The sequence below is a fragment of the Fusarium musae genome, chromosome 1 (assembly GCF_019915245.1).
Source record: "Fusarium musae strain F31 chromosome 1, whole genome shotgun sequence".
In the NCBI taxonomy this organism is placed as follows: Eukaryota; Fungi; Ascomycota; class Sordariomycetes; order Hypocreales; family Nectriaceae; genus Fusarium; species Fusarium musae.
Window position 1 is genome coordinate 1,575,535 of NC_058387.1, and position 11,458 is coordinate 1,586,992.

The 11,458-nt window shown below is 50.6% G+C and overlaps 4 protein-coding genes across 4 annotated transcripts; 1 reads left to right on the forward strand and 3 right to left on the reverse strand.

The window, feature by feature from the left end:
* Positions 1 to 257: 257 nt before the first annotated feature.
* Positions 258 to 2,644, reverse strand: J7337_000492 (uncharacterized protein; the record flags this gene model as incomplete). Its single annotated transcript, XM_044818245.1, has 2 exons — positions 258 to 2,287; positions 2,545 to 2,644. The coding sequence occupies 2 exons, from the start codon at positions 2,642 to 2,644 to the stop codon at positions 258 to 260; spliced, it is 2,130 nt and encodes a 709-aa protein (XP_044685947.1).
* Positions 2,645 to 4,671: 2,027 nt separating this feature from the next.
* On the forward strand, positions 4,672 to 5,798 carry LYS12 (homoisocitrate dehydrogenase; the record flags this gene model as incomplete). Its single annotated transcript, XM_044818246.1, has 2 exons — positions 4,672 to 4,696; positions 4,753 to 5,798. 2 exons carry the CDS (start codon positions 4,672 to 4,674, stop codon positions 5,796 to 5,798), a joined length of 1,071 nt encoding a protein of 356 aa, XP_044685948.1.
* Positions 5,799 to 6,194: 396 nt separating this feature from the next.
* On the reverse strand, positions 6,195 to 8,719 carry MEF1 (Elongation factor G, mitochondrial; the record flags this gene model as incomplete). Its single annotated transcript, XM_044818247.1, has 4 exons — positions 6,195 to 6,249; positions 6,300 to 8,326; positions 8,382 to 8,493; positions 8,553 to 8,719. The coding sequence occupies 4 exons, from the start codon at positions 8,717 to 8,719 to the stop codon at positions 6,195 to 6,197; spliced, it is 2,361 nt and encodes a 786-aa protein (XP_044685949.1).
* A 657-nt stretch (positions 8,720 to 9,376) lies between these two features.
* J7337_000495 (uncharacterized protein) lies at positions 9,377 to 10,912 on the reverse strand (the record flags this gene model as incomplete). The annotated part of the gene is made up of 2 exons (XM_044818248.1): positions 9,377 to 10,548; positions 10,600 to 10,912. The coding sequence occupies 2 exons, from the start codon at positions 10,910 to 10,912 to the stop codon at positions 9,377 to 9,379; spliced, it is 1,485 nt and encodes a 494-aa protein (XP_044685950.1).
* Between the last annotated feature and the right edge of the window lie 546 nt (positions 10,913 to 11,458).

Genomic DNA, 11,458 nt, shown 5'->3' on the forward strand with positions numbered 1-11,458 from the left:
GTATCAAAAATCAATCTCAGAATGAGAAACTGCCTTGCGCATTACATATTTTTTTGTTATCTTGCAATCTTGTTTTCAGATGCTCGTTTTACAATAAGTATGCGATAAAATCACCATTCGCCTTCGCTTAAAACAGGTATCTATACAGCGGCTCAAAAAGTACATCCCTTCCTCCATGGCTAACAAATCAGCAATCTTATATCTCTCACAATCTATCCCAAGTTTATTCAACCTTGGTAACGCTCTCCTGGTCTTCCTTACTTCTCCTCGTCAACCTTCTCCCCAGTGGTATCCTTCTCTTCAACATCCTCAGCGGTCTTCTCGTTTTCCTTGGCATCATTCTTCTTTATGGTGTCAATCTCGTTGTGCTTATTCTCTGCAGTCTCCGTCTCGGTAGACTCGATGTCCTTCTCCAACAAGGGAATCACCTCTTCGGTGGTCTCTGGTTTGGGATCAGTGGTTGATGCCTTGTTTGTCTCCTCGACGACAACAGGGGGTTGGGTAGAGCCCTCGTCCACTAGGGGAACGATATCGTCATCCTCCAGTGGCTTTTTAAATTCAGTTGTGGGCTCCTGCTCTCTGGGCTCCTCGGACTCATCAGCAGGAGTCTCCCTGGGAGAGGCAATGGGTTGCTCAGTAGCGGAGGTTTCGAGTAGATCAACAGGTTTCACCTCCTTCGGCGTCTCAGGGGTGATAGGGCGAACGTCTTCTTTCTTCTCCCGCTCCTTGTTGCTCAATTCCTCGGGGGTAAACTCGGCCTGGGGTTCCCCTGGAACGGGCTCCTCAACTTCAACATGAGCTTCCTTCACAACGGGCCCTGGTTCAGGCTTTTCCAAATCCTCGGGAGCATTGTTCATCTGGGGTACCTCGGTCTGGATCTCTGGCACCTCCGGACTTTCTCTCTTAGTTGGCTCGGGTGCTTTTTCTTCAACCACGGGCTCAACCTTGGAGGTCTCGTCTGAGGCGACTGAACTAGTCACCGACTTGGATTCAGCTGCCTTCCTGGCGGGTTTCTTGGCGCTTCCCGGAGTTTTCATACTGCTCTCACGGCGGGTGGCATCGGCTCCTGAAGATGTTGGTCGCTTTGCTGTCTTCTTAGGCGGTGTCGTAGGCACCTTCTCGGAAGTCTTTTGAGCGGAAGCTTGTGTTGGCCGCATCATGCGGGCCAAAAAGCTCTCATCCACTGGTGCTTCTTTCTTGGGGTGAGCAGGATCAGAGGTCTTCTTGGGAGGAGGACCAAGGCTTGGCCGTGAGCGGCCAACGTTCGAAGGTTGACGCTTGACGGTTTTGCCAGTACTGACGCCAGCTCCTGTTGCACTCGCCCGGCTGGCTGGACGAGCTGGGACGCTGAGATTCTGTGAGCTGGCCGAAGGTTGAACCTGACGGCCTGTCTTGGCACCGGAGGATGCAGTTGGTGCCATGAGAGAAGCGGGTAGGTGCACAGGCTTTGTGGGAGACTTGGGCTTTGGTTTCACGAAGGGAGCATCGCTGGGGGTAGGCTTCAATGGCTGAGGCTTCTTGGTTGTGTTTGTCGCTGAAGGTCGTGTAGCTGTTGGCGTGGTCCTTGGTGCTGGTTTTGTCTCCTTCCTTGGTGCTGGAGCAGCCTTAGGAGCTGGTTTGGGCTCAGGCTTGTGTGTGGCGCTTGCTGTTGGCCTCGTTGCAGAAGGAGACTTTGCTGGAGGCTTGGTGTTCGGAGCTTTTGTGGAGATAGTGCTGGGTCGAGTGGTGGTTGTTTTCTTGGGGGCGCTGGCCTTTGCAGTTGCTGCGGGAGCTGTCTCCTTTGGCAACTTTGCTTCTTTCGTGTTTTCGGCCTTGGTTTTGCCATTGGCACTTGCAGAAGCTGCTGGGGGCTTGTTTTCTTTCTTCGGCGAAGCTGCAACAGGCTCTGCCGTGGCGGGCTCTGCTGGTAGCAATGAAGGTGACGGTTCCTCCGCGTCTACCTTCTTGTCAGGGTTGACACTCGGCCCGTCACTGACAGCTCCCATCTGCTCCGTGGGTGTCTTTGGGGGATCAGTTTGGTGACGGGGCGACTCTGGGATTGCTTCTTGGAAGAAGGGCTTGCTCGCGCGTGGCGCATCTTCAAGCGAAGCGGATGGCTTGTCCGGGATAGTGGAAACGGATTCCGCATCGGTGTCCATGCTTAATCGACGGCGTGATACACTGGATTCGTGGCTAGGGTCTCTCCTAAGACCTATCCTTCCGTCTTTCTCAATGGCAACAAAGCTTGTTCTGACTTTTGACAGTGGCCGGACAGGTGATTCGGTTCCGCTATTGCCTGTGCCTGAGCCTGTGGAGAAGAAACAGGTTTTGATCAGCAAGGGGTTGAAGGGAGAGGAGGATGGGCGGGAAGGACACGGTAGGTATGAAAGAATGACGCTGAGAGCTAGTGTGGGCGCGAGTCCAGGGCAGGTACAATTGGAGCAAGCTTTTCAACGGCTTTCCTAACTTAAAAGTTGCATCTCGCAACAGCTCTTAAAGTGTATCCCACCAGCCAGGAAATACGCGCTCATTCTTGAGATCATGTCGCGAGAGTATCGTTCGTACCTTGGACGGGAGTAGAAGCGCCAGATGATCGGCCTCTGTCGGGCGGGCTCGTGTCGCCCTTGTTCTCGAACATGGCGCGGAGGTTCTTGACCTGACTCATTGTTGCTGAGGGCTCTCAGGTACGAGGCGATCTGGATAATATGCAAGTTCGGTCTGGCGACCTCGAGGTCTTTTCGTGGTGTTCGTTATGTACAGTTTCAGCGAGGTCTAGAGTTGAGCGCGTGTTGTGAATGGATGGGGATTAGGATAAGGACAAGATGGGACGAGGTGATGTCTGGCTGGTTATGAGCGGCGTCCAGTCGCACAGGAGGCAGGGCACCTTGCTCCTTGAGGTACATCAGACAGATACGACGGGGCTCCTCAGGTCAGGCACAGGCCGTTAGTGGATTGAGGGGCGAGCCGTCAAACAAGGGGTACCTGCTGTAGCTGGCCTAGTAAGGTATTCCAGGAGGCGTTTCAGCGCTGGATGAATACTTTCCTGTGGATGTATCTCATGGGGCTAAATTGCTTCGGTAGGTGGAGGCGGATGGTGGAGGGACTGGCAACCCGCAGAGAATGGCTTCTGGTACGTTGGGCAGTTGCAGAATAATAGGGGCTAAGATCACAGGACGGTACAAGAGCTGGACAGACCACAAGGTAACTCTTCAACATCAGTCATGTACTACAGTATCGAGATGGTGTAGAAACAAGTCCTGAAGCTCGGTAACCAGCCAAATCATTCCACATGAAACGCCAACCAGCCCTCGCACAGCAACTAGACGTTATCTTGAGTCATCAAAGAAGCGCTGCCTCCCGAATTTTCATATCTAGAATCCCAAGTTACTCTGGCAGCAAGCCAGTTGCTCGGTGACATTGACTAACAAGGCAATAGACTGGATTGGATGGAGCCAGGTATGGGCGGTGCTCAGACAAGGATCCAGTCGAAATGAGGCACTGGATGGATCTCGTTCACATCAGGCTTAGCCAGGGACAAAGTAAATTACCATCATGATGAGAGTTCACCGTGATTGCCGGCACAGCGACTGTAAAATCTCATCAACTATCATGCCAACAAGTGTCCTCGACAGGTACTCGGGCCCTCAAAGGCACCTGAGAACATGAAACAACAAGGAGCTATTATGATTAGTAGCTAGGCAGCTATTCCTGGACTGCCACGTTCGATGGAGGATTGCTATGCAGCATTGACAGTCAAACACCGGCGAATGCTCCATTGAAGAGGTGTAGAAATTGAAGTCGAATACAATGACGAATGGCTCAAGTCAGTCGAAATGAAACACAAAATCAACCTCAACATGGGACGGACTGGCCGCAACCTAATGTTAGCAGTCTGACTGCGAATACGTACCACATCATTCGTTCATTAATTCATATAATTACCCCTTAACTATTCTTATTTTATTTTATCTTAATTCATCTCATCCCATCCCATGCCCTCCGCTTCTCCCATGTTGTCTCGGCTCTGAAGTTATTCCTTCGGCTCCCCTGCGACTGAGGTGTCCTCCAGACTCATCCAATAACATCCATGGATGTTCCCGTACAACTTAATCTTCTCAATGGGCCCGACGCTTTGAACCTTTAAAGGTGGGTGGTGATATTGGAAACGCATGAGCTTGTGTGGGGTCTGCTATGTCTCATTATTCCCTCCCCACATCCTCCGATCGAAGCTCTTGTTCCAGGTAAACCATAATTACCTATCCAGTGGACCATTAACATCCAAGGACTCTTTTGTTGGATCACGGATGATGCGCTCACGTGGTATATGGGAACTCGAAGTAGACCAATCTCGTTGTTGGCGTGATTTTTGATTGACATCAGTTTTGAGCCGAGTATCGGCCAACGATAAATGTTTCCAGGCAAGATTAAGATACACAGAGGTTTCTCAGACAGATTAATACACTTAATAAAGGTTATCAAGAAACATGGTATGGAAAACGTCTTATAAAATGAACAGCATTTATATCTTGTGATTTCCAATTCAAAAGTGCAGTTGACATAAACTTTGTATGCTTGGCGCCATCGGCCTGGCCACTTTTTACCCGATACCAAAAATCCATACCACATTTCTTACCCGTTCCGATTCTCGGACAAAAGAACTTGAACTTCTTCTCAACTCCAATTGTGCCCATCATGTCTTTCCGCACCCTCAGAATCGGTACAGCACGACACCGCCAACTCGGTCCAGTATCTAGCTAATATGTTGAATTTCAGGCCTCATCCCCGGTGATGGTATCGGCAAGGAGGTCATCCCCGCCGGCCGCCGCATTCTCGAAGCTCTTCCCGCATCTCTCGGCCTCAAGTTCGACTTCGTCGACCTCAAGGCTGGCTTCGAGACCTTTGAGCAGACCGGCGCTGCGCTCCCCGACAAGACTGTCGAGGTTCTAAGAAACGAGTGTGATGGTGCGCTTTTTGGAGCTGTGAGCTCGCCTACACAGGCTGTCAAGGGTTACTCATCGCCCATTGTCGCTCTGCGAAAGAAGCTCGACCTCTACGCCAACGTCCGTCCCGTCAAGACTGTCATGACCGCTGCTAAGCCTATCGACATGGTTATTGTCCGCGAGAACACTGAGGATCTGTACGTCAAGCAGGAGCAGACCCATGAGACCCCCGAGGGTAAGGTGGCCGAGGCTATTAAGCGCATTTCCGAGAAGGCTTCGTTCCGCATTGCTACCATGGCTGGTGACATTGCTCTGCGTCGTCAGAAGATCCGTGATGCTGGTGCCTCTAGCATTCACAAGTCTCCCCTTGTCACCATCACCCACAAGTCCAACGTCCTGTCCCAGACCGACGGTCTCTTCCGCGCTACCTGCAAGAAGGCCCTTGCCGATCCCAAGTTCTCATCTGTTGCCGTTGAGGAGCAGATTGTCGACTCTATGGTTTACAAGCTCTTCCGTCAGCCCGAGGACTACGACGTCATTGTCGCTCCTAACCTATACGGTGACATTCTCTCCGACGGCGCTGCTGCTCTTGTCGGCAGCTTGGGTCTCGTCCCCAGTGCCAATGTTGGTGCAAACTTCGCCATTGGTGAGCCTTGCCACGGCAGTGCTCCCGATATTCAGGGCCAGAACATCGCCAACCCCATTGCTACCCTCCGATCCACTGCCCTGATGCTTGAGTTCCTCAACGAGGAGGAGGCTGCTGCTAAGATCTACGCTGCTGTTGATGGTAACCTGGAGGAGGGCAAGCTCCTGAGCCCCGACTTGGGTGGTAAGGCCACTACCGAGGAGGTTGTCGCTGACATTCTCCGACGAATGTAAAATATATAAAATATCAAAATTCGGTAGCTAGATCAGATATCTCATGATGCATGAACATGTAACGATGCAGGTAGTCTTTGGATACAGCTTGGAAATGCACGCCAAGACTCGTTTGTTTTAAATACATGGAGAGGATTGTATATGGTATGACATTTTCCATCCATCTTTTCTAAATACCTCCGTCAGAAGAGGTGCCCCTATCCAGCTTCTACAGTTCATTTGTGTATCGTTGACTTCCAAGCCTGTACCAAGGAGTCATTTCGTATGGCGTTATATTACAAGGTCGTGCACCCATTCGTGTGTGTTATACAATAGCATAGACAACATTGTCTACGCTTAGACCATCATATTACTGATGTACTGGGCCACGATACATCTTCAGCTCCAGTTACTAGCTTATTTGGTTCGCTTAGCCTCAAGCTCAGCCTGATACTTGGCGACCAGTTCCTTTCTATAAAGTTGTTAGTGCTTACTCTTTCGCAATTTTGAAGAAATACTTACTGAAGATGAGGAGGAGCCGGGGCGTAGTGGCTAAACTCCATGCTGAACTCGCCCTTACCCTGAGTGGCAGCACGAAGCTGAGAGCTGAAGCCAAACATGGCGTTCAGACTACAGTCACAGATGAGTGTGAAATCCTCACTACCAATATCGGTATCGTGGATTGTGGCATTACGCTTGTTCATAAGCATAAGAATGTTACCCTGGAACTCGTTGGGGGCAGTGATAGTGGTCTTCATGAGGGGCTCGAGAACCTGACCACCAGCATCGGAGAAAGCCTTCTTGAAAGCCATCTGGGTGGCCAAGTTGAAAGCATAATCGGAAGAATCGGTAACGTGAGTAGCACCATCGTTAACAACCATCTTGGCGCCGATGACCTTGTGGCCCAGGAGAGGACCCTTCTCACAGACAACATCGAAACCCTTGGCACAGGCAGAGAGGAACTTGTCGGGAATGTGACCACCAACGACCTGGCTCTCATAATGGTTCTCATCAGGCTTGTCGTTGGGCTCAATCCATCCAGCAACACGGGCGAAATCACCAGGACCACCACTCTGTCGCTTCAGAAGGTAGTCATAGTCGGCTCGTCGTGCGATTGTCTCTCGGTAGGCGACACGGGGCTGGCCAGTGACACACTCAGTCTTGTACTCGCGTCGGAGACGTTCCACATAGACCTCAAGGTGCAGTTCACCCATACCAGAAATGATAGTCTCCTCACTCTCAGCGTCAACGTGGACACGGAAAGTGGGATCCTCACGCTGGAATCGGTTCATGGCCTTACTGAAGTTGTCGGCATCACCGGTTCGCTTGGGCTTGATGGAAAGAGACATGACAGCATCAGGAACGAACATAGAAGACATGGTGTAGGGAAGACCTCCGTCAGTGAAGGTGTCACCGGAGGCACAGTCGACGCCAAAAACGGCGCAAATTTCACCGGCGCCAACCTCGGAGACATCCTCCATTTCGTTGGAGTGCATACGGACGATACGGGGAATTCGGACCTTCTTGTCAGTTCGAGAGTTGAACAGGTAGGTACCCTTGCTCAGCTTGCCCTGGTAGACGCGGATGTAGGTGAGTTGACCATAGTTGTTCTCCTCGAGCTTGAAGGCAAGACCGACAAAGGGAAGAGAGTCATAGGGAACCAGCTTAACAGTCTTCTCGCCCTGGGACTTGTCCAGACCAGTGTTCTCAATTTCAGAAGGGTTGGGCAGGTAATCGCAAACAGCGTCGAGCATAGGCTGAACACCCTTGTCGGCAAGAGCAGAACCCATCATGACAGGAGTGAAAGTTCGGGCGATAGTAGCACGTCGGATAGCGGCCTTGATCTGAAGGTTGGTAGGTTCCTGCTCCTCAAGGTACAGTTCGGCAATTTCGTCGTCGACATCAGCAAGCTTCTCGATCAGAGCCTGGCGCTTCTCCTTGGCGAATTCCTGGAGAGGACCGGGAATCTGGTCGGTAACGCGAACCTTGGTACCACGGGGACCCTCGAAGTACATAGCCTGCATGTTGATGAGATCGACAACGCCCAAGAACTCGTCTTCGGCACCAATAGGAATCTGAATAGCGGCGGCAGGAATCTTGAGCTTCGTGTTGATCTGCTCGACTGCCTTCCAGGGGTTGGCACCCATGCGATCCATCTTGTTGACGAAAGAGATTCGGGGGACATTGTAACGTTTCATTTGACGGTCGACGGTGATGGTCTGAGACTGGACGCCAGAAACAGCGCACAGAATCATGACAGCACCGTCAAGGACTCTCAGTGCTCGCTCGACTTCGATTGTGAAATCAATATGGCCAGGTGTATCAATCAGGTTAAAGTGGTAGGTTTCCTCTTTGCCGTTTTCCAATTTTTTCCAGTCGGCGAAAGTAGCCGCAGACTGAATAGTGATGCCTTTTTCCCTTTCGAGTTCCATGGAGTCCATCTTGGCGCCGACGGAATCCTTTCCTCGAACTTCGTGGATCGAATTGATTCGGCCGGTGTAGAACAGGACTCGTTCACTGACTGTTGTCTTTCCACTGTCGATATGGGCCTGTTTCGTTCTTGTTAGCAGAAGGGAGTGAAATGGTGACGGTCGTTGATCATACAGCGATACCGATGTTGCGCACACGAGACAGGCGCTTGGCCTCCTCAGTGGACATGTTGGCGGCGACATACTCGGGTGTCAAACTGGCAGCATCTTCCTGAGCTTTCTTGAGACTATATATGGTATTAGCATTGTGTTCAGCAAGCAAAAGGGGGGGCAATCGAGAACTCACGCTTCTTGCGCCGCACTGCAGCTACGCTTGGTCTGACTGAAGGCTCGTCGACTCTCCCACGCGGGAGCGGCAGCTGATATAGTAAAAGAATGGCTACCACAGCTTGACTGCTGGGTGCCGAGGAGCAGACGGCAATTGAGCCATCTGGCAGCCCATGTTGCCCTCATCTTGCAATCTTGGACTTCAGTAAAGAAGTTGAGGAGAGGGTTGCCAATGATCGACGCTCCATTGGAAACTTTTTTCTTTGGTGTCGGGATTAGCAGGATGGAGGTGCAGCGCCACATGTGGACGCAGTTCTGATTCGCTCAGCGCTTAATTCCCGCCATTAATGGCACTGTAACCTGAGTGTGGGCGCCTCAACCGAACGCCTCCATGCCTCGACAGGAATGGAACGAGGCAATGTCCGAACGTTCTGAGATGAAATCACTTGAACGCAACATATTCTTCAAAAGCTATTCAAGGATATATTTTGAGTTGTTGAGAATTAAATATAGGTCCCATCTGAGAGCTGCCGGCGTACAAAACTGCCGCCAGTCTGTTGAGACCTCGGGATTTTTCTCGGCATATGTATGCATCATTAACACTTTCATTTATAAGTATCCTTTTAGGCTCTTTATGCCATTCTTTTACTGGTATCACTTGTGTAGTCTCATCACCCATTGCGCCCTTTTTGTATCCTCATTACCGACGGCTCCGTCCGGCCGTTAAACGCCAAAATCAGCCCATGTCAATGCAACCCTTGTTCAACGCCAGTGTCATGAACCTGTTAGCCTCTGAAGCAGATGTCTTATGCAATGCAGCCAAAACTCCTGAAGACGGCATCATCAAAAAATGCTCGAGAAAATCCCTCCGCCTGCAAGCATGAAGCTCATAGTGGTAACGGCCAGCGCCAAAGGTGTTGCCCCAGGGACAAGCAATGATCCCGCGTTGTCCTCGTCATCATTTCCATTTGAGTCCGATTCTTGAAATCCTTCAGCAGCAGTAAAGTTATGACCTGGGACTGTTGGTTTCTCGGTTGCTCTGTGCTGATTACTTGCTGCCGTTGCGGATGGGATGGTAGCCCCATAGCTCTTAAATGGGACTCGTTTGCTTTTCGTCGAATTGAAATCAGTGGCAGCAATCCCAACTTCGTTATTTACCAGGTCATAGACGACATAGGCGGATCGAAGAAAGGTGTTGCCAAGCAAATACAGATCGTTGGTGTCGTTTTGTATACCAAAGGTACATATGTTTTCGCCCTTGTACGCGCCGGATTCAAAGGATGGCATATTGGCCGCATCGCTGGTCATGGTAAGAACGAGCTCGTCCATCCCTACACTGATGCTAGGACCTTCAGGGCCTGCAAATCCAAATGTGAAATTCCCTTGGTTCCTGCCGTAAGCACATGGTAGAACAGCTACTCCATAGTATGGCGACCACACAGCACCAACTTCTTCCCAGATCTCATGGGCCAGATCTTGGGGAAGGTAGCTCAACGTGGTTCCGGAATCGAGAACGGCCTGAATGGGGAAACTATCGGAGGTAAGGACATCGCTGCCGCTGGAGCTAGTGGCGACCAGTGAGGTCAAGGCCACAACGAAGTGGTAGTAATGGCCATCTAACTTTTGAATGTCGATTCGGTGCATATCGCCCACGTACTTTGCTGTGTCAACCCCTCCGAATAGAATACTGCCGGCCTTGGCGTCTAGGTCATTGAGCCACACACTGTAGGCGATGGTGTTGATATAGCCTGTTTGGTACATCGCAACAGGGAGGTTGGGATAAATGACATCCGTGGTGCTGCCCGATGCCTCGTTCTTGGCGTAACCAACGCCAATCAAGCCATATGAAATGTTAGTCTTGATAGCCAGTCCCATCGTCAGATTGTTGATGACAGCGCCGTCCAAATCGAAGTGATCTTCAAAATAATCGCCCTTGACATAACTGTCATCTACAAAGGTGATGCCGAACATTCCAGGCGCGACATGTTTGAATGTCTTGGACTTATCAGGGTCAACTGTTAAATTGTCAGTAATGAAGCCTAGCACTTGTCGGGGTGCCATCTTACAGCTTCCAAGAGGGCAACCATTTTTTCCATTCTTGTCGTCCTCGCAGATATCTGCGTAGTTCCAGGGAACCCATACATCGCTACTCCCGGTATCGAGCTGAAGGGTAACGTTCTGAGGCGGACTGCCGATCGTGACCTCTGTAAAGTAGCCTCCTTCAGATCTGTCATTACTTATGGCCTCTTCATATGTCGTTTTGGCGCGACGGGCCAAATGTGGTTGAGGATGACGACCCTCAATGTTCCACTGGATGGTTTGGGCTTGCACGAGGCCCAATGTCGAAACCAGCGAAGCACCCACAAGGGACGACTTCATTGCAGCCACGAGGGAGAGGTAGGCAAGAGCCAGGAGGGGATGAGTTCAGGAATGGCGTCGAACGGAGTAACGCCACCCTCCTCCATAAGGTGAATAGGCACGGGGCCAACCAACTGAGATGTAAGAATACTGTAAAATGGCAAATGCCTTTTGTGTATGAATAGGTAGGGGAGAGAGACAGAGAGAGTAAGGATATGAGACGTAAGTTGAGTTGGTTTGAATTGATAGGTATCAATTTGTTTCAAGGGCGAAGTAAGTAGTGCAAAGAAGCGCTTAACAGCCAACTAATAAGTTAGGTTGGTTGCACTAGGACATTGAACACAACAGGATGTCGCGAGAAACGCAGGGTAAAAGACCCAAAGATAGGACAGATGTGGTGGAGCCTAGGACAGCTGCTGCAACTGTATGTATGTATGTATGTAAATGCAACTGATGAAAGAGGGGAATTCTGGAGAATATAAAAAGAACAAGGGTGGAAAGGAAAACGAAGTGACGAATCAGGGTTAACAATGAGCGAAAGATTGTCGATTGACAGGAGATGATGGA